The 22889-nt window shown below is 37.8% G+C and overlaps 4 protein-coding genes across 5 annotated transcripts; 2 read left to right on the forward strand and 2 right to left on the reverse strand.

Annotated features, from left to right (window-relative positions):
• Window positions 1-2614, forward strand: LOC106715651. Its single transcript, XM_014508983.2, has 6 exons — window positions 1-167; window positions 389-550; window positions 891-1253; window positions 1327-1515; window positions 1605-1743; window positions 1942-2614. The coding sequence occupies exons 2-6, from the start codon at window positions 392-394 to the stop codon at window positions 1953-1955; spliced, it is 864 nt and encodes a 287-aa protein (XP_014364469.1). The 5' UTR covers window positions 1-167; window positions 389-391; the 3' UTR covers window positions 1956-2614.
• Window positions 2615-3969: 1355 nt separating this feature from the next.
• Window positions 3970-13074, reverse strand: LOC106715672 (WD repeat-containing protein 19). The gene is made up of 21 exons (XM_014509003.2): window positions 12877-13074; window positions 12544-12701; window positions 11998-12222; window positions 11448-11658; window positions 10696-10976; window positions 9998-10254; window positions 9380-9600; window positions 9175-9297; window positions 8871-9070; window positions 8248-8448; window positions 7803-8014; window positions 7594-7681; window positions 7289-7510; window positions 6292-7173; window positions 6032-6140; window positions 5710-5859; window positions 5211-5304; window positions 5022-5131; window positions 4528-4695; window positions 4193-4269; window positions 3970-4087 (listed from the first exon to the last, which is right to left on the reverse strand). Exons 1-21 carry the CDS (start codon window positions 12889-12891, stop codon window positions 3982-3984), a joined length of 4110 nt encoding a protein of 1369 aa, XP_014364489.2. The 5' UTR covers window positions 12892-13074; the 3' UTR covers window positions 3970-3981.
• An 807-nt stretch (window positions 13075-13881) lies between these two features.
• On the reverse strand, window positions 13882-15966 carry LOC106715673 (probable arginine--tRNA ligase, mitochondrial). 2 transcript variants are annotated; one of them, XM_014509004.2, is made up of 3 exons: window positions 15815-15966; window positions 14634-15738; window positions 13882-14424 (listed from the first exon to the last, which is right to left on the reverse strand). In XM_014509004.2, the coding sequence occupies exons 1-3, from the start codon at window positions 15842-15844 to the stop codon at window positions 13925-13927; spliced, it is 1635 nt and encodes a 544-aa protein (XP_014364490.2). In that variant the 5' UTR covers window positions 15845-15966; the 3' UTR covers window positions 13882-13924. The 2 variants fall into 2 exon arrangements, with proteins under 2 accessions (XP_014364490.2, XP_014364491.2); XM_014509005.2 differs by lacking the exon at window positions 15815-15966 and having other exon boundaries at window positions 14634-15344; window positions 15559-15627.
• Window positions 15967-16810: 844 nt separating this feature from the next.
• Window positions 16811-22833, forward strand: LOC123721011 (histone acetyltransferase p300-like; the record flags this gene model as incomplete). Its single annotated transcript, XM_045678001.1, has 8 exons — window positions 16811-17364; window positions 19127-19344; window positions 19658-19853; window positions 20394-20557; window positions 20907-21209; window positions 21296-21490; window positions 21734-21869; window positions 22703-22833. Coding segments are annotated over exons 1-8 (1428 nt in total), but the record flags the coding sequence as incomplete, so codon positions are not given.
• Window positions 22834-22889: the final 56 nt, after the last annotated feature.

Raw genomic sequence — 22889 nt, forward strand, 5'->3', positions numbered from 1 at the left:
TTTAATGTTAAAAGTTGAAGTGGTATTTTTGTTTACATATTATTGGTTTGTTTATTTTATGTGATTTGCTTAAGTTTTGTATCGATCCGTTACCCGCCCCCTCCCCGGACCCCAGCCGCGGAGGGCACCTCTAAAATCCTGCGCAGAGGAGCTTCTGGAAGTACTTGGTAAATTTTCAATGAAATACTTGAAAATGTCAAATAAATTACCTGTTGGTGCTTGAGACCAGTACGGTGATCGGGAATTTATTTTTAATTACTGTATTTCCAAACAAGATTTCTAGAAATTGTAGTTTTTTTATGATAAAAGAGAAAATTCTTTTTCTTGGAAAGATATAAATAATTATATATGGATCACAATTATTATAGTGGGAATATTTTTTTCAAAGGTGATGCAGAACTACGTAGCTAGAGCTGGCGGTATGTGGCGCAATGGGCGCCGGGAGAAGATGGAGATCGACGAGGCGCTGGAGGCCGTGCTGGCCGGGCCTTCGCGCCCCAACACGCGTTCCCGCCCGCGCCCCGGCATGGCGCTGCAATCCGTTGCGAAGGCAAACATTTGTGTTGTAAATTATGTAGATACCGAGTTGTCACCGGTTAAGGTTAATTTAAGTTTAAAATTACGATGGTAATAATGCGTTTTCACCTTTCAATAATCTGTGCGCGCTATTCGTGTTTGTAAAACCTTTGAATTTTTAATAGCAATGCTACGTTGCAATATTTATTTGACATTTTTATTTTTTCAAAGCAGAGCGAATGTTTGAAATGTTTTCGAATGTAGCGTCGTGCCGCTGGCTACGCGTATGTCGTATATACTTGCTTTTGAATCCACAGTTACTTTTCAGTTAAATGATTTAAAACTTATGACAACGTAACATAATATGGTCGCAGCGGATGCGCATGGCGAAGGGCGGCGTAGTGGAGGAGAGCGACGACAGCCGCTCGGACGAGGATGTGGCGGCATCAATTCGCTTCGCGGCGCTGCCGTCGCGGGCCGGCGCCGTGCCGCGGTACCCGGGGCGGGCGCGCAGGACCTTGCGGCCCACGATGCGCGCACGCGACGTGGCGCGCGAGGCGGCGCGGGCTGCGGCGATGGCGGCGCATCGCTCCGTGCCCGAGGCGGCCGACTACGAGGACATCGATATGGTGGAATACGAGTTTCTGTTCGCGGGCGAGGGCGAACCGCCCCGCGACCTGCAGGAGTCTCCGCCGCCCGGCGCGCCCGGCCCGCGCCGTCTGCAGCCCGCGCCCATTGTAAGATGATACATGCATGTTATGTAATTAATGTGTTATTGTGCACCTCGCCGCATGATATGTGTTGTTGCAGAACGCGGTGGTGCGCACGCGCGCGGAGGAGGAGGAGCGGCGGCGGCTGATCCGCGCGCAGTTGGCGACGCTGCTGCACGCGCACGAGTGCCGCGCCGACGAGACGCGCCTGCGACACGCCATCTGGTACTGCAACGTGCCCAGCTGCCAAGAGATCAAGTACATCCTCAAACATCTCACGGTCTGCCAGGTGCGATATTATTTGAATATCATTTCGGTTAACGGTTTCAACCATAGTCGGTAAGGATACATTGTTTACATCTGGTTGTATTGTTTTAGAACCGTACCAGCTGCAAGAAGATGTACTGCGTATCGTCGCGCCAGATCATCGGGCACTGGAAGAACTGCGAGAACCAGCATTGCCCCATCTGCCTGCCGCTGCCCACACCCGGCCTCGTGCGCAAAGTGCGCCGCAACAGTCAGTATACACATACTTTAGACAGTAGCTCTATCAAGGGGTAATTTTTATTTACTTCGAACTTATGCCGCGAAAACGATTTGTGTAAGAATTGATCACTTTGACGTCACGCCCCTTTTATAGAATAGCTCCGTGTGTCCGTGCATAGTTTTTTTAAAAATATTAAATAATTATATTATAATATTTTTGTTCTTGCAGGGGGAACCATATAAATCAACTTGATTTTTTTTCGACGGACAGTATTCTTTTTCGACAGTTAACAATCTGGATATAATTGGATGGAGATGAAAGCTCACATTTATATACGGATGTCAAACAGATGCGTGTCCTACAAAACATAATCTGTACCTACACACTCAATTTAGTCCATTAACAGTGATCTATAGGGTAAAGTGTGTAATTAAAATATTCTCGATGTTTTGTCAGTGTTCACTTCAGCAGATTAATACCACTACGGCGTAAGGCTCGGTTTATACTAGGCGCATCGAAGCGTCAAATTCTTCATAACTAAAGCGAAATTATACAAATGCGTGAAATACATATTCCGAACGAATATCGAAAAGTGTGCGCGTCTTTTTCACATCTCAGAAGTATATGTGCGTTACGTGTGGACTTTTGAAGAAGTGAAATTATGGATTGATGCTTCAGTGCGCTTCGACTCTTCGCTAGTATATACCGAGCCTAAGGCAGCATAAAATCGCCACCACAGATCCTTTACAACCTCTGTAAAGGATCTATGGCAGCCATTTTATGTCATATGAGTAAGAAACATGCGTCGTCAGTGGGGAATTTGGCTTTTAAATGTCTGAATTATATAATATCTGTGTATTATCTTGTCAGTGTTTTCTAAGCCTGTGAATGAAACTTATTAAAAATATACCTATTTTTCTCAACTATGAATCTACTTTGTAGTAATTCGATGTATACATTATGATATACAAACATTTAATCTTTATAAATGTATTCTAAATGTGTAGTTTAATAATAAAATTGCAAAAAAAATACAAAAAAAAGTAGTGAATAAATGTGTTCTAACATATACGTAATTATAATATTTATGTCGTAATAAAGAATAAAAATCAGTGTTGTTTATATTTCTCCTTCAAGATTCATAGAAATTATTCTATAAAATGCTTTAACGTTACAGATAACAACTAAAAGGTGATAAACTAATAGGCCTAATTTTTGTACTCTTTCCCTTCCCATCCTTTTCTTTATAGGAAAGGATGGGAAGGGAATTGGAGGAAGAGGGGACGTATCAGACGCAGGAGAAACATCATCTTTCTGTGCGTCCCCTTCTCCGTTAATTAAAGGTAGGCAGCGCATCTGCATTTGCGGATGTCTATGGGCAACGGTCGCCTCGCTATTGTGGCGAATCCAGGTGGCCGTTTGCTCGTTTGCCACTTTATAATTTATAATATAAAAAAAAAACTAAAGCGCCTGATTGTCGAAATAGCAACATCTGTCAAAAATAAAACAACATGATCAACAAATACTTTTATTTTCAAATATAAATTATAGCTAATTTCACAAACTGCAACTTGAACAATTAAACTGCAACATTCTTAATAAATAATGGACGGTTATTACGTTGAGTTGACAGCAACTGCAGGCTTATTTGTAGAAGAACTTCATATAGTCATCCCTTACATTCTCTTTGACAAAACAGAGACAACAATACATACTAATATAATAAAGCTTAAACACACACTTCTTTATAAAATACTAGCTTTTACCCGCGACTCCGTCCGCGCGGAGTAAAAAAAATGCTCAGAAGATAGAAAAGTTCCTATGCCCGTCTCCTAGTTCTAAGCTACCTCCCCATCAATTTTCAGCTAAATCAGTTCGACCGATCTTGAGTTATAAATAGTGTAACTAACACGACTTTCTTTTATATATATAGATTATTTTATACATATTATAGATTATTTTATACATATTACATTTTATATAGATTATTTTAGTCTTATACGTAAGACATGCTTTAGACTATATATTTTCACGCCGTAAATTTAAGGGGTGAGTAAATTGAAATGTTATGCGAGAAATTAACAAAAATCGCAAGCCAATAGCAGCATAGATATAGTTGCCATGGTAACGGTAAGCCAGCCAATGGCGAAGGCTTTCGTTGTCATTTGAATTTTGACATTTACAATTGAATGTTTTACGCAATATAAACAATCAAAGTTTTTCTGTGTAACATAAATGAATGGAATTCAAGCAGATGATATTTCCCCGTTATTCCTTTATATCTAGATACAAGGACACGTCATCAATTTTAACAAGTCGTCTGTAGTCAACACTTTCACCGCACATCGGACATTTCCCCTCTTCTCGGAGCAATCTAGAAATTTTATATAAAACCAGATTTAACTATCTTAAAAGAACCTTTTCAACATTATTTTTTATCTTTTTGGAGAAAGTTAATAATTTGAAATGATCAACTTACTCGACAAATTCAGAATGTATAGCTGGGAAATCGCACTCAGGACACGCGGTCAGGTCTTCTTTCACAATATGCATGCCCTGAAATAAAATAGCACTCTGTAATCACATAATTTCATTAACTTACGAAAATTACTACGCAAAAACAATATACGAGAATACATCGTTTATCAACAATGACAACAGACCACCGATTTGTTAGTTTCCACCATGTTTAATATCGACAAAAGATAATTAAGATTAGTTAAAATTGAAGCAAATGGATATAAAAATGGAGCAAAAATTATTCAAATTTAAATTATGTGGTTTGGTGAGGATATAAAAGGTTTATATGAGTACCGTGGCGATGCAGAAAGGCAGCTCGGCCTCGCAGCGCGCACAGTGCAGGAGCGCGGCGGAGAGCGCGGCGCCGCACTGCGCACACGCGCCCGCCGGCTCGGGGGGCGGGGCCTCGCGCGGCGCGTGGCGCACCGCTGACTCGATCTTCTTTACGTACTTCGGATCTATCTGTATAAAAAAAAACTTTAACTACGTCCCCATCGAGAGGTTCGGAACCTATCAGAGTTAGGTGTTACTAGGTCATAGTCAACCATGCTGGCTAAGTGCGGGTTGACTTCACACATATCATTGATTTTCTTCTCAGATATGTGCAGCATCACGATGTTTTCCTTCATCGTAAGAACGTCAGATAAATGTACATATTGAAATCAAAAATCGAAAAACAAATTTGTACATGGCGGGGTTCAAACTCAGGACCTGCAGATTGCAAGTCAAGTGCTTAACCCCTGAGCCACTGATGCTCTCATGTTATATATGTGTAAGCAGATTATAACCTGCGAACGATATTCAGGCTGCATGAGTACGCGCGCCCAGTGGTGCGCCTGGTGCTTGAGTCCAGCGCGACTGCACTCGATCACAGTCGATGTTAGAATCGACACTTGATCTGAAAAGTGGTCAAAATTCACGGTTAAATTAACACATGTGATTGGTTAAATATAACCAACAGTAAACTAAGTACTAACGTTGGTGTGTGGGGAAGAATGCGACGTCGTTGGCAGTGCGCAGCAACAGCCGCGCCGCTAGCTCGTGCCGGCCGCGCTTCACGTGCGTACGGACCTGTTTTTAAGTTAATGTTTAAAGAGAAATTAGTAACGAATGGCTAGATATAGAAATATCAACACGTATTCAGTTGTAAATTTTCAAAATCAGTGACACGATAGTCAGAGCAAAGCGGCAGTGCGTAGTGACAGTTACATACTGCCATTACGTACTGCCGTTTATATAACGCGTGTTGATAGCCATTGAACCTCCTTGGTAGCATGGGAGAGATTGTACGCTACCAAGGAGATGGAACTGGCCGGTAACGCGACGCCACTCGCTGTACAAGAAAAATAGTTAAAACAATTGAAAAAGTCTGAAAAATTTATTTATTGTTTTATAGTTTCAAATTAATTGTTTCAAACCTTGTGTATGTGTGTGTGTGTAAAATGTGTCGGAGGTCACTATACCCTTATCCAATACCAGTATGTATGAGTGCAGTATGGCGAGTGCAGTACGCAGGTCGCGCGGCACGGCGGCCCCGCGCGCCCGCAACGCGCCGCACACGCCACGCGCCACGTCGCGCGCCTCACGGTACCGCCCCGCGCGGCACTCCGCACCCGCTATTATAACCTGACACATACACATTCATTCATTCATTCATTCAATAATGAATAACTTACTGAACTAAACAATAATTACTTGATTAATAAACAACTGACGTAATTAATGACTGAATGATAATTTTAGAAATTAATGAAAGGATGACTAAGTAAATGGAGGTGGAGTAAAAATAAAATCTTACTGCAGTTTTAGCGGCTTCAGTAAACTGTCGTTTGGCCATGTACAGTCGGAACAGATGGCGCGGATCTCGCGGCGTGCCATCCGTCTCTCCCAGTAGGAACTCTATCAATCTATTAGGAAAACAGAGTAAAATATACTTACAAACTTGAGCGCAATAGACATTTGTTAAAGAAAATAATAAAAAATTTAAGTACTGAAAAGTAAACATTTTATAGTTTTGTACTTATTTAATAATATAAAATCTAGTCCTAAATAAGTTACCTTCTGGTCAATCTTTCATCGTCGCTGGCTGCGGCCGCGTCTATAGCGATACTGATGCCTTCGCTTTCCTCCTGTTCAGTCCCGCCGGTCTTCAGCAGGTGCGCCATCGCCTTGCTGTACTCGCCCGCGTGGAAGTAGAATTTGCCCGCTAACAAGTGATTCTTCTCCCCCTCAAAGTGCAGCGCTAGACTCCTAAAGTCCTCCGGCCTCGCCTGCGAAGTCTGTATCAATATCTCTCCATACAACTGCAGCTTCCCGTTCTTCCTCGCGAGCTGAAAAGCCTCGTCGTAGCAGAGCGACATCACAAGGAACTTTATCGCGGACGTGGGATCGTCGTTGTTCTGGAAGTAGTTGGCGACCATCTTGGCGCCCTGTATCGACTTCGTCTCCTGCACGAGGTTCACCGCCTCGTCTATATCGTCTAGCTTCTCCAAGTTGATTCTGATCGCGGCTTCGTAGTCTTGAGCTTTAAGGTAAGATTTTAACGCGTCACCGTATCTGCCTTCCGCTTCCTTAGCTTTGGCGTACTGAAGGTGAATGCTGGGTGAGTTTATTTTGGGTATGAGCGCTTCCACTTTGAGCCAGGACTTGAGTTTGATGTAGAGCGAGGCCGCCCTCTCGGTGTTCCCGGCGCGGTCGTAGAGTGCGGCGGCGTGTCCGTAGTGGCGCTCCTCCTCCAGCAGCTGCGCGCAGTCGCGGAGCAGTGCGGGATGCTGAGACTGCAGCGCCAGCGTCACGCCGCGCATCACGTCGCCGCACCGGATCGACATGCGCGCAATGCCCGCTTCGCATCTCCCATTGTGTTCCTTTACTTTTATATCATCCGTGTTCTCCGTTATGATACTCTTTTCGTAGTTCGCGAGTGCTTCGTGATAATCGGCTCTGTGATTCAAATTGAATATAACCAATTACTAAATAGAAATAGAGATGTTTAAATGAGTTTAGTTGTATTTTAATGAATCATTTTGATAATAATGAATGTGTTATGTGTACGCACGTGAGTTCTAGATGTTGTGCGCGGTTGGCGTAGAGAGCGGGCGCGCGAGCCGGGCACGCGGACTGCGCGAGCTGCGCCGCGCGTGCCCAGTCCCCGCGCGCCGCGTGCAGCTCGAGAGCGCGCGCCGCGCCCCGCCCGCCCGCCGCACCCCCCACACCCCCCGCACCCTCCAGCCACCGCAAGCCCGCCTCCGCACGACCCAGGTACGCGCACAATGTACCACTGACATACATCTAATCTTATTCATTGAACACAAAGAGAAAGCAAACTGTCGATAGCAATTTGTTAAAAATTAAAATACATACCAAAGGATTGGAAGTTCCTCGATTTGTGATGCATCTTCTAGAGCCCAGACCATGGCGACGTCGTTCAATCTTGTGTAAACACGTATTGCTAGGTGATTCAATAAAAATCTAATAAATTTTTGGTATCCAAATTTTAAAATTACGTTTTATTTTCGGAATTAATGAGAAAATCCTATTTGAGTATGCTCATTGGTGTCAGATTGACTCACCGAATTCGACATTGAGATCAGCGATGGCGGCCTCGCCCAGCTTGGTCCAGAGCGCGGGCTCGTCGAGGGCGTCACAGAAGAGCCAGGCGTCGGCCAGCCGGCGCAGCGCCAGCAGCTTGTCCACGTGCCGGCGCTGGTTGGCCGCGCGCCGCTCCGTGTCCGCGTCCGCCAGACCCGCAGTGTTGTGCGACTCCAGGCACATCTTTGATATACTGCAATTGGTTTTGTCTTTATCATTTCCTTCACAATTATCAAAAACAAATAAATAAATCACTCATATCTGTATTTTTTCGCTTAAAATCAAAATATTTTACTCCAAGACTAAGACAATAAAAACAAAAAATCCATTCATCCATCTAAACTTTTTTAGTAATAATCGTACAAAATCATATTCAGACAATTTGGTCTACTAAAAGATAGAAAAATAAGAGAAGAGTATACTGACGTGCCGCCGCTGACGTAGCAGTAGAGGTCGCCGGCGAACAGTATGAGGGGGTCGTGTTGCGGCAGCAGAGTGGTGCTGGCCACGTGGTCCACGTGCGGCCCGTCACTGCAGCTCGCCGCGTAGTAGTACGTCTCCACCACCTCCTCCGTCACCATCGCGAACACGTTGCGCTCCGACAGGCAGATGTCCCACACCACCCCTCTGTTTGACACGCTTTTATAATACTACCCGTCTATACTAGTTTAAAAAAAACTAGTAACTTATGTGTTTTTCCATTCTATGTTCTACATCTATACCAAATTTCATCGAGATTCATTGAGCTGTTTTGGAGATACCTTCTAACAAGCATCCATACATCGCAACATTGGCATTTATAATCTTAGTAAGAAGTAAGATTCCAATTGCCACTGATTAACTATCGGATGTTAAGTAACTTTCGACTATTAACTTCCATACATATTGCGAATTTTGTCAAGGGGGCAATCAGGTTTACTATTACCCAATGTCTCTACCCTTTAAAAAAGCATTTTCCTATCCTAAAAAGTTTACTTTGTAAGTTATCGTAATCTCGGTGTGTTCAAATGTACTTTAACTTTATAACAAGTGAATGTATTTTGTCTGACTTGATTGTGGCGGCATTGTCTCGCTGCACTGCGCACAGCTCTGCGGCTGCGGGCGCGTACACGTGCGCTCGCCCGCGCTCGTCCAGCAGACACGCGCGCGCGCCGCTGATGTCGCAGTGCACGCGCCGCACGCCGCACGAGTGCTTGTACCGCGCCGCACTCCGCCACTCCTCCACACCGAAGTACTCTATATCACCTTGCTATACACCAAATATAGATTATGCGAGTCAAGAATATTATAGCAAAGAAATATCCTGCAAGCATATCAATATTTCACTGGGACCGTAGTATGCAATAAAATTACCTCAGTAACAAAAATAAAGAAATCACTCGTCAAATGTATATCGACAATCTTAGCGCCCTGCATGTGCGGCTCCGGGAAGTATATCGCGTCGCGTTCCGGCTGCGAGGGATCCGGTGGTTCTATCTGGGACAAAATAAAATATTAAGAAAATTTTGCAGCTACGGTTACATGAGATAAGTATTAGAACCTTTAGTTAAATACTTACGGAATGTAAAATAGCTCGTCCCTGGAACATGGCGGCGGCGTACTCGCCGGACATGCGCACTGCCTCAACGTCCGCGGGGTACTGACGGCGCGCGGCAGGCCCGCCCCGCAGCGGGTAGTACCAGGCGTGCGGGCCGCGCGCGCAGCACACGTGCGCCCCGCCCAGAGCTATCGCCGTCGGCTCGCACGGCAACGCGTACGTCGCCAGCGCTGTAGGCTCCGCTACAACACAATTTCAAATTACTAAAAAACATTAACATGCCAATTTTTTTCATTAATTATACACATTAAACATAAGTTTTTATTCTAGTAAAAACACCATCTCTCTGACCTTATCCCACTCGCAAGTAGGATCGGCGCATCAAGATTCCATCCTCCAGGTGTATCTTCCGTAATATTTGTCATGACTCCCTTCTAAATCATGTCACCTTTACATTATCACATTCATATTTAGATCTCCTTGAAAAACATATGCCAAATTGAATCTTTCTTATTTCTGAACTATGAATAAATATGAAAATGTATAACGAAATATAATTGATAAAACGTAATAACTATTAAACCTCAGCTACTTTACGAGAAATTAAATAAGTAGCAATAAATGAAAATTTAAACTTACATTTATTACCAGCATCTGGGTCATCAGCGACAGCGATACACTGGTAGACGGTGACTTCAGTGAGATTGGTGAGGGCGAGTGCTCTGGTGCCGTACGCGGCGTGTAGCGGCGGCAGCGCGGCCACGTGCACGCTGAGCGCGCGCCCCGCCGCCGCCAGCAGCCGCCCGTCCGCACTGTACGCGCAGCGCTCCGCCCCCCCGGCCACGCCCAGCGTGCACGACACCTCCCCATTGTTCCATAATGATATCAGCTTTAATCTACAAAAATTTGATAAAAAAAATTTATCATGACATTTAGAGTCAGTGACATATTCCTTTAAAGGGAAATTAAAATCTCACCAAAATCAGTCTCTGTTTCTCGCACTGAAATTACACTAAGTGACCACTTTAGAACTCTGAGTTGGGTAAACAGAAAAGCATCACTATCTAAAAAATGTAGAGAGTATGTTTCAAATGTAGAGTGTACAAAAGAAAAGGTCAGTAGCTGAGAAAAATTAATAAACGAAAATGAACACCTTATCACACATAATGTGACCTATCTGTAAGTTCGTGGTTCCCAAAAGTAGAGCCCTTAAATCATAAAATCCCTAAATCATAACCACTTCTACTGTCCCTACCACTACTAAGCTTCCGACACAAATGTGACACGAATTATTACATCACTATTTTAAAAACTTAATATAAAATGTAAACACTTACTGTCCATCCCCACAAGAAGCGGCTTGATTTCCAAATACAGCAATATCAGTAAGATTGTCTTTATGATTCTTGACTTGGAAGAGTTCCTCGCCTACCTCCTTTATGTGCGTGGATATAGATATAATATACCCAGCACTGAACCCGATAAGTATATACCCATCTCCATACCATTTGTAGGAAACAATAGAACCATAACGTTGCTGAAATGCCAGCTCTATCGGGTTCTCTGGGTTTAGTAAATTGTATAAATACAGTGTTCGCTTACCCACTACAAGACTGATCTAAAAATTAAAAACATTTTATAATATTATTCATGTCATTTAAATGAAAAGAATGAAACATTGAACAACACTTTAAGTGCTACTACAATTAATATGTATTAAAGTAAATTCTGTAAGTAGGGGGCGCTGATTGTGGGTTTTTGAGACCAAAATCTCCATTTAAAACATATTGTTATGTTTGTTTTGTCAAAGATAATTTCAAGGATGAGAATATGTTTTATATAGAGATTTAGGTCTCAGAAATCTTAATATATAAAATTCTCGTGTCACAGTTTTCGTCACCGTACTCCTCCGAAACGGCTTGACCGATTCTCATGAAATTTTGTGAGCATATTCAGTAGGTCTGAGAATCGGCCAACATCTATTTTTCATACCCCTATTAAGATTTTTAACTGCGCGCGGACGGAGTCGCGGGCGACAGCTAGTATTAATATAAATTAATGTGTTAAATAATATTTTGATAGCACTTACTGTATTTTCCCCCGCTACCCTTTCATCAGTCTTCATCTCTGAGAACTGTAAATCATTTGGTACATCCCTTAGGGTGATTATTCTAAGTGTATCCCCATCTGAATTATTAATAGACAGACTTTTGTCTTCTGATGCAAGTATCAATATACTGTCTCTATTCCAAGCAGCGCTGGTTATTTTCTTTGTATGTTTACCTATTATTGGTATTCGCCTTAAAAATCAAATTTAAATATTAAATCATAAACCATATTTCTACTTCTTCTTCAACCGATTTTTTTTTAGAAATTTGGTGGAAGAGTAGTAAGAATAGTTACCTTACTAATATTATAAATGCGAATGTTTAGATGAATGGATGGATGTTTTTTGAAGGTATCTCCGGAAAGGCGCAAATCTTCTAGAGCAATTTGGATCTTGATGAAATTTGGCACAGATGTAGAACATAGTCTGGAAGGACACATAGGCTACTTATTAAGTTTTTTTATTGCCGCGCGGACAGATTCCCGTGCAACAGCAAGTAATACATAGAATGAAAATAGTAATTATAACTTACTTAGTGGTATGATGGTTATACAATGCTAAATTTCCTTTTTGCGTACCAACAGCTAAGAGAGGCTCTCCAAATGCCCAAGCAAGGCAAGATGGTGGCTCACGCAGGCCTGTTTCAATGTTAACTTGCTTGTTTGTATGACACTCCCATAGTAGCACTGCGGCACTGTTGGGTGTTATCACCGCTAAATAGTCACCATCATTGTCCCATTGCATGCCTGCACATAAACTGGAATTGTTTTTGTTATTTTTTTTTTATTTCTTAACATTTTACTTTTGACATATTTTATAACAAAATTCTAGACAATACTTCAATGTTTTATTTCAAATATGATTCTGTTTCTTAAGGTGATAAGATCATTTGCAAGAAACATACAATAAAATAACTATTTTGTGACAAAAAATTTAATAAGTTGTTGGATAATATTAAATTTGAACATATCATACCAAATATAACTTACAACACTACTTGGTTGATTTAAAAAAAATCAAACTGTCTCCATATTTGTACACCTTTAGCAGTTTACTATAATTATTATAAACAACTCACCCTTGCAACTTAAGTCTTTCTATTAATTGTCCCGAGCGATCATGTATAGCAACAGTTGCATCAGTTCCAGTTGTTGCTAATAGAGAGCGCGATTCACCCTTTTGCCATAAGAAATACAATTCTCCCATACCATGAGGCTGTTCGAGGCTATACAACAACTACAATAAAGTTATAAATTCATGAAGCAAAAGTAAACTCAATCACTTGCCTCTCTGGATTAACATTTTAATAACTTAAAATATAAGAAAAACTTTATTGCACGATGAAATGTATCTAACAGTATATTTTAATTTAAAATCAATGTAGAATTTAAAAATAAAGAGTGAAAATTACCTTTGGTGTAGTCATTGTGATGGCTCCAGTTTTTGATAAATTAAGGCAGATTTGCTTGTTTCTTTGACATGTAATTAAATAAGATTGTGTTTTGTAGTAAATTTATCTCGAGTTTATCTATTTACAGCAAACATTTTTACAAAACAAGTTACTGACAAAGTTTATGTTTGAAACAACTTGATTACAATTGTTGCTAAGCAACATCAAAGTAAACGGTTGGGGCAGTGTTACCAGAATATGATTTGTTACTTTGTGAGTTATAAGAACATTTTATTGGTAATATTTAGTACCAATTTCAAATACCTTAAAGTTATTTAATTTACGATTTTCTAATATACATACGTTTTTACACTTTTTGTCAATGCATCGTGAGAATCATCATCTCTCAGTTTTATCTTACTGCATTGTTGTTGTTTGCAGTGCAAGATATTCTCTTTTTTAAACTTTCATTCGATTTAGCGCTTTCAGTTTTTGCGTAAAGCAAAAACCGAAAGCTTGCTTCATAAAAGAATTTCTGTTTTAATAGATGGCGTGGATCACAGATTTTAGACATTACTAATAAACCAATCTATGATATTCAATATAAATATTGACTTTAATCATACATATTAATACTATAAATGCGAGTGTATAAAGACGGATAAATGTTTGCTTGAAGTTATCTCCAGAACGGCTCAACGGATGTGGATGAAATTTAGCATAGATGTAGAACATAGTCTAGAAGAGCACAAAGGGTACTTATTAAGTTTTTTTTTAAATTCTGCGTGGACGGTGACCCGGGCGACAGCTTGTAAACTATAAAATAAACTTAAATCTTTTATTGGAAGAAGCATTTTAAAAAAAAGCTGTAGAGAAAACATTACATTTTAATTTGATCATCACACTATCGCCAATCCAATATATATTTTATTTTATCAATTGTTAAGTTTGCTATATTAAAAAGGGGTTTTCTTATATAAAGGAAGAGGGGCTATTTAATAAACTACGATTATAAAATGTTGTGAAACATTTATTAAATAAATCTATATTATTTACTCTTATAAATATATTACATTTGGTTTAAAGGCCTTACTCCTAAAATTTCAAGACTAGTTTTGACAACTTTCCGGGCAGTGTGGAACACTAATAATCTTTGAGCTGCAACATCATTAGACTCATTTTTTACATTTAATTCATTAAACATTCTATTAACATGTCTGGCCAGACGGAATAGATAATTAACTATGATACTCGCTTCTCTTTCTATCATGGCTCTATGCAAGACATCCTCATATCTAGCCAACTCTGCTACAACATCACCAACAACTTCCTCCTTAAGATATTCAGGCGCACAAACATTGGGAATCTTCACACCGCTATTTTGTTCTAGGCTGAATAGTCTGCAGTGAAGATACTGTAACTTTATGCCACTATCTCCTTCACTCTGGAGAACTTTATTCCAGTCAAAATCATAATCTCTTTGTCTCTTCTGCTTTAAATCATTTATCACAACAGCAGTGATGCCGAGAATATCACATGTCTCCTCAGTCATTGCAGAACTTCTAGTATCTGAAAGTAATATATTATTAACAATATTTCAAATTTCATGTTATTAAATACATCAATTATTTGTCTTTGGTCGCATGTAATCCTTTTTCCTACTAATTCTTTTCCTCTTATTAATTTGAATTGACTTGTTTAGTAATCAAATGGCAATGGCCATTTCATATTAATACAAAAGAATGTGTTAAGTATACTCATGTATAAAAAAAAATTACTTTTTGATGATTTTTGTTGCTCCTGCATTTTACGTTTTGCTTCATCTAATATATCATTAAGAAAAACAACATTTCCTGTTCTAGTGCTCATGCCTTTGATTCTACCAAACTTTATATGTTCACAGGCATTACTACAATTACTGTTAATTTGATTGACAATATTAAAAACTGCAGCAAAATGATCACTCTGTGCATTATCCACAACATATAACATTTTATCGAACTTGTATTTTTCATATCTGTCTAATAAAGCAGCAATATCTCTAGAAAGATACAATGTTGAATTATCACTCTTTAAAACTGTAATATCTTTTCCTCTGAACTGTGCAACTTTCTTGCCTTCTTCTGTTTTGGTGATTATTTTATTTTCTTCCAGTAATCTTATTACTTCCTTAATAGCATTTCCGTTGTAATCTGATTCCCAGTGGTAGGTATCAAAGTGAATTCCTAATCTATTATAAACCCTTTCCAGCTCTTGAACTGTTATGTCTCTAATTTTTCTCCAATTTTCTAAGCTTGTTTTCCCTTGCTCTATGTTTGCAAAATATTTTCTCGCTTCTTTTTGTACATTTTCATCAGTAGAGGCCATTTTATTAGCTTCTACATATATTTCGTACAATTTTCGAATGGGATCTGTTTCAAATTTACTTAAATCAACTTGTTTTGATCTCAAACCATACTGTAAAATTCCAAACTGGGTTCCCCAATCACCTAAATAATTAATTTTCACAACCTTATTTTGGAAAAAAGTATTAATATTTGCTATGAAATTACCAATTATTGTTGATCTTAAATGGCCAGCATGGAATGGTTTTGCTATATTTGGGGAGCTGAAATCTAAGACAACTTTTTTTGGGCTTTGCTGTGATGGTTGATTTACATTGAAACTATTTAAAATCTCTTTTATAAATATATCCCTGTCTACCTTAAAAGTATGTGATTCTGAAGGTCTCGCATATTTCGCGCTTGATTCCGAACTAAAAATACTTTTGTCTTTATTATTATTGTTTACATTAACAAGAAAACATTTCTCATTGTGGTCATGTTTAAATTTTATATATTTAGAGTTCTGTATGGTGTGTTTGCAAACATTACTACTTAATATCTGAAAAAGGAAAATGTTAATATTATGTTATATTAATATATAAGTAAAAAATGAGGTTACGAGTACATAAACAAACCTTTTCAAATACAATAAATTTAGTGTTCATCGTATAGAAAAATAGCGTTTACATAGGAGTGGTTCACCAGAAGTGTACACAGAACAGTAATAAACAGAGAACCAAATTAAATATTAAATCTTAAATGTACTAAATCATTTTTTTAATTCCTAAAATTATGATTGTTTTAAACAAAATTTCATAATAGAAAAGATTAGTGACAAGTGGTTGACTAGCTGATCAAAACAGATAGGCAAATAGGCATCAAACAGCTAATAGAGGTTTTGTCAAAGAATATATATCTCGCGGCCTGACTTAAGAATTTTGTTTGAAATTTATTAAAACTTTTTAATTACAATACTCTTTTATCTATTTAATTTAAGCATTAGTCCAAGAAAGGCAACCACAAAATCAACTTTACGACGACGACATGTATGTGGTCTGCTAAAAAGTATTTAAAATTAGATTATGTACGTTTCAATAACTTATGAAAAAGTTTTATTTACCTGTTAATATTTTCTTAGCCTATTTCATAATTTACACGTATTAAAATAAAGACGATATCGACTTTGTCCTGTTTTTTCTTCCTATTCCTAAGTTTGCATTTACAACAATATTTTGTCTCTGGTGACCTAGAGACCATAGATCCAGACACGTCGTATTGATGATTGCCACTCCCGAATTGGAGGGAGAATTTAAAAATAATGTTTGTAATTGAAATCATTTTGAATTTCATAGAAATAACAGCGTGAAATTAATTTTGAAACAATTTTCTTCTAGTAAATCAGCTATGTCTTCTAAGATATACTATGATTCGAGTGAACAGAAAATTTATATTTCGCTTTTAAGGTCTTCGGGTAACTTCGGCAAGTTTCGAGTTTGAACGTAGTGACGTCATAAGAGTTGTCCTATCCTGCGTCAAAACGGCATTTCCGGCAGTCACGTGGTCAACATCGCCCAATCAACGGCCGCGGTCTCTTTATAGGCCGACATTTTCTGACAAGCGTAGAAAAAGTTTTCATCAACAGCCGCCATTTTGCGCTGGAGAGACCAAGAAGTATTTCGGAATTTGTCGTGTAAATTTGCTGTTTTTTCTTACATCATTTTTTCATAAACTCTACCATTCCGTATATTTTAAAGAGTTAAGTGAAATCGTGTTATTATTTCGGTAAAATAAGTTCTAAAAAGCAGCAAAAATCTAGTGATTTGTTTTCATTTATTGTGCTAGTTCCGACGGAAGATGGTGAGAGGGTCTGTGTAGCTCTTCGATTCCGAGCTTTGTAATGGCGAATACTTGAGTGAGAAATTTTAATATGTGCCTTCAATGGTCTGAAGGACATCGAACGATCGGGATGTGGGTGAATTTAATTTTAGTGGATCATAAATCGCTTTAAAATGTTATTTATTGAAGATATAAGACATAAAAGTGTTATTTGAATCGGCGGGCCGAAATATTCACGACGGCTTACGTTTAGTAAACAGAGCCATGGCCGATCATCATGTTGATGAGCCGCCTAACAAGCGAGCTAAGATGATCCGGGACCCTTTTCAGGGTCCCTCAGACACCGCGGGTGAGTATTTTTGTGTATTTTATAGAACTTTTGAGGTTTTCACAAACACTTCTGTCATATTATCTAGCTAAGATTTTTGACATTTTGCATTCGTTCTTGTTAGCGCCTTGTAAGTTTTGCGTCGTATTATTGTTCTTTGAGCGTAAAACATGGAAAAAATTATAATAAGATATTAATAAGGATAACAATCTTTCAATAATTTGAATAATTGTAAATTAAAGCATCAGTTCAAGTCAAAACTTACTATAAAAATGAGACGTGATATTGTTTTACGAATACTTTGAGTTATATTTTCAATGCTTTATCGCCATACAAATTTTAAACTAGATTTTAAATACAGTTTCTCACATATTGACATCGTTTTTTAGGTGAATTTTGTTGAAAATATGATTTTAATGTTTATTCCTGATGTCATTGCTAGAGACCAAAATATTATGTGTTATGAATTAAAATTTAATAAAACACTGCTATTTAAAGGCAAATAGTCTCTCGTAATTAAATTTGTCATATGTTTAATTAATACATTTTAATACGCAAATTTCTAAGACTATATTTTTGTTTTGCTAAAATTTTTTTAATAATTGAGTTATTGGTGAAACAATACAAGTTATGGACCAAAAATAACTATGCTCTAAAAATTGTTGCTAATAAAACAGCTGAATTTGTAATGAATTTGCCAAGTTTATATTCTAATAACCTTTTAACAGATTATTTTTTTTATTTTAATTTACTTTCAAAACTAATGGTTCTAAAGTAAAATGTAACAATGAACTTAATTTTAGTTTTCAAACTTAAAAATAATTTTTATGGCAATTTTTTAAATGTAATTACTAACATATTTTTGTTGATATTCTTATATATTTATATATATATTTATATAAAAATTGGTTCAGTTGCAACTTATCATTTTAATTTAACATTTATGACATGAGAAATTTATTTATAACCCTATATATATATTGTTTAAACATAAATTATTACTTTAAATAAATTTTACCTTTTCAAAGTAATGAACTCATAAATGTAATATCAATTTTTAATATAATCCAAACTACATTTCTCCTTAAATAATGATTGTTTAAAATAAATTGTTGATGGAAGTGGATTTTTTTTATATACTCTCTAATTATAAAACTTTAGAGACAACATGAAAAAAATTGTGTAGGCTTCCAAAATACAATCTTGACAAATAAATAACAATGAATTTGTACCAAAAGTAGTTTTGGTTATTTATATTTGAAGGGTAAAACATACATCCATACATGTCAATTACTGGCAGGGGTAAAACTAAACATTGTCTAACTGTATTTTTTTGGACTAATACATTTAAATTATTAATTTACCTTTGTAATGAATGCTTTAATTCATAATAAGTAAATATTAGACATAATAGTTCCCATAGTATATATAAAAATGGAACTATTCTATTCTAGAACTAAATATTAAATATTCTTCAATAACTAGTAATTGAGTCTTTTAACAAAAATGTACCTAAATTGCTAGGCTACATGATTTTTTTAAATAATAAATAAGATATAAGAAAATTATATTTTTGCAATGACCTTGTGTTCTGGTATTGATATTTTGTTAGAAGGAAATAAAAGTTTCGAATTTAAATTTTCATTAATATTTTTGTGTATTATTTAATTATATTTATTATTAAGTCATGAACAATTTAGGATTGTATTTATTATACTGTCCCATGATGAATTAGGGTTTGCTTAGGAAACAGATTTAACAAAAAATGAAATGCTTGTTTCAGTAGATGGGTTTTCGAACCTTGACATGTTCGACCTGGAAAAGGACCTCCCAGATGAGTTGATGGCGGGGTCCTGGGGCGAGCAACCTGGTGTAACGGGGCCCAAGCCTCCGGCTCAGGGGCCAGGCCCTGGGCCGCAAATGGCCCCACAGCAGCAACTCAATGGTGATGACCCAACTGCAGCTATGCATAGACATATTAATAGTCATCTAATACAACAAGTGAGTATCTGGGACTGAAGGATTCATTTAAAATTTGAACCCAGTCTAATTAATTTTATTATAGATATATTTTTATTTTAAAGTGACCTTATTGTCTCCTAGTCATTTATTCTGTCAAGGTTTTAGACCATGCATGTGTTAATATATGTACTTTCTATTAATTTGGCTATACTTTGTGCCATAATTATTAAGAAGTTTGTTGTTGAAACAACATGATATATGTCAAATTCCTACATGTTTTTAAATTGTTTAATAGATTTTTATACAAAATCATACTAATAAAATATTATGTTGTTTTCCGGTCTTTTCACAGGGCAATAAGAGTGGTTTAGTTGGCCACAACAATCCATTAGGATTGGGCACACTAGGGAGTAAAAGTCCTAACCTGCAGTCACCTCCCAATGTCAATGTGTCCAAAGACTTAATGGGTAATTTGCACCCACAGTTAATGCCAAATACAAGCCATCCAAATCAACTGCATTCTAACATGCCCATGAGTTCCATCCAAGGTAAGATTCCCTTTTTTTTTTTTGTTCTTGATTTCTGTAGTAAGAAAAGTGTAACTGTTATTTTACACTATTAGTTGTATAAAAATTGTTAGCTCAGTCTCACTCTATGGAAAACAGACTGTGTTGACAGTATCAACTGACTGCCTAATTGTTGATTTCTGAGACCAAAATCCTTGTATTAAACATTTCATCATTAACATGTTTTAAGTGGGGATTTTGGTCAGAGACCAATTATGACATTTAAACTTTTAGAATTTGCCATTTTTCCATTTAATTTATAATTTTCAGTAGTATATATTTATTTCAATGTTGAAAAATTAAGTTGGATAAATTTGAAAAAGCTGTATACAAGATATTGTAAAAGTGGTGCAGTTTTTAGTTATTTTCATATGAAAATTTGAGTCTTAAATATTTCTCCTAAGCACAATGAAACAAAATTAGATTAATGTTGAAAATTATATCAGCACAATTACTGCAATCAATGTAATAGGGTTTGATAGTGTATATTTGTTGTATTTAACATTAACATATTTGTTTCAGGTGGAATGAATGTAACCAATGTTGGAGGCAATATGATAGTGACAAATAGTAACATGTCAGGTGCTGGGATGCTTGGCGGTGGGATAATTAACAATGTAAATAAGCTCTCAACACTTGTAACTAACAACCACCACCCATCGGCGCCCCACCACCCGCACACGCAAGTAAGTATACTATTATTTTACAAATTTTCACTTAAATTTAAAAACATAAAAAATTGTACGAATTATAATTGTTTAAATTAGCATAAGTAAAATTAAACAATTACAATTTATATTTAAGTGATATCTTGACAACTTTTTAGGAAGATGAAGTTATCAGTATATTTTGAATAATAATCTAATTAGTTTCAACCTTGCAACAATCATTTTTTTTAAATCTGTAAAATCTATGTTAGTTTAATTTTACGATTCTGATATATTGTGTTTCTGTCCTTTTATCCACCATAAATATCCACCTCAATGCTAAAATGTTCACTATTCGACATGACTAAAATCTCTTATCTGACAAAAGTTGTCACAGGTGATGCAGAACGGACCCCTTGGTGGGCGGGTAGGTGTGGGCGTGGGCATGCGTGGCGGGCTACAGCACGTCGGGCGCATGACGGCGCCAGGGGGCGGCGGTCACCCGTTGGCGCCCTACCACCCCACGTACGCCCAGTCGCCGCCCGCGCGTTGTCCGCCGGGCGTGCGCTTCGGGCCCCCGGACGCGGGCGCGCCGGCGGGCGGCGCCGCGCCCGCTGTGCCCCCCGCGCCCTCCCCGCAGACGCCGGGTGCGCCCGCCGGTGGCCAGTCGCAACCGCAAGCTGCTACACAGGTATATAAATCAAAATTTATACAGTGTTAAAAACTTCAATCTCTATATACTAAACTAAAATTATGTGATATGTTTTTCACCATTAGTCTGCGGCGCCACCTAGCGGTTCGATCGCAGATCCCGAGAAGCGCAAGCTGATACAGCAACAGTTGGTGCTGCTGCTGCATGCGCACAAGTGCCAGCGGCGCGAGTCGCAGTCACAGAACGGCGAGACGTGGCAGTGCACATTGCCGCACTGCAAGACCATGAAGGGAGTCCTCAACCACATGATGTCCTGTCAGGTGTGTATCCATTGTGCCGCATTACACAAGCTTTCTAACAAACTGCTTTAGTCAAATTTTTGTTTTGACTTTTAGTACAGAATAATAAGGTTGTAATCAAAAATAGAAAAAAAAAATAAGTAAAGCTATAAAACTGATCAAATCAAATGCTTAGTATAAACGTTAAGTAAATAAATTTTAATAAATGTAGTATTTGTAAGTAAAAGTAATTGTTAAATGTTTAATATAATTACTTGTTTGCAGGCGGGCAAGAACTGTGCGATACCTCACTGCTCATCATCAAGACAAATAATAAATCATTGGAAGCACTGTAACAAGAACGACTGTCCAGTCTGTCTGCCTCTGAAACAAGCAGATAGAAGAAGCAGTACAATGAACCGTAAGTTATTAATGTCTTAAATTGCAGTCAAAACAGGTTCTGGTGAAATCTAAAGGACCTGTAATAATATGGCATAGTAGCCAATAGTCAATAATTTGTTTAGAAAATGTGATACAATTTATAGAAATTAAAAAACAAATTCTTAATTTAACTTTATTAATTTAAAATATTCGACAGCAAAATTGTACTTAAAAAGGTAATTTACATAATTAAATTGTTGCATTTGGAAAAAAAATTAAAGTAGGCTAGCTTTTTTTTTTTGTTTAATTAATGCAGGGTATTTGAAAAATTACTCTTTATAAAATTGTCACATTGGATATGTCGAAAGAAGCGTAAAGTTTAGGCTTAATTTCTTGTAGCCGGCCGCCGTAGATTTATTTGAAATACTTTAATTAATTCTATTTTGTTCTACAAGCAAAAGTTATTTTTTAATCTTCGTGATTTGGTGACCTTTAACAAATAATTTAACCTACCTTACGAAAAATCTAGCACATGTTAAAAATTGTGATTCGTAATAAAATATATAAATATTATATTACCTTCTCCCTTCAAATTCCTTTTACGCATAATTGAATGTTAATTATGCGTAAAAGGAATTTGAAGGGAGAAGGTAATATTTATATATTTTATTACGAATCACGTTTTACGTTATTTTTAGTGTAAATTGTTAATCTTACATTGTAATGAGATTAAAATATTGGTATTTTACTGTCGAATATAAAACAAATACAATGTTTAGACCTTCACTTGAATCTCGTTAGACTGTATATCAAAAAATTACTAACAATATATGTAATAGATCTTTTATTAAAGTATATACAATTTGTATATAGCAATAGTTTCGCACGCGACGACTGGTGCCGTTGGGGGCGGGCCGACGGGTGGCGCAGCGGCGGTCGCGGGCACGGGGGGAGCGGGTCCGCTGAGCGCGCCACTGTCGGGCGGCGTGGGGGGTGTGGCGGGCACGGGGGGCGCGGGCGCGCCTGCGCCGGGCGACATGAAGCGCGCGTACGAAGCGCT

This window comes from Papilio machaon, chromosome 5 (assembly GCF_912999745.1).
Source record: "Papilio machaon chromosome 5, ilPapMach1.1, whole genome shotgun sequence".
In the NCBI taxonomy this organism is placed as follows: domain Eukaryota; kingdom Metazoa; phylum Arthropoda; class Insecta; order Lepidoptera; family Papilionidae; genus Papilio; species Papilio machaon.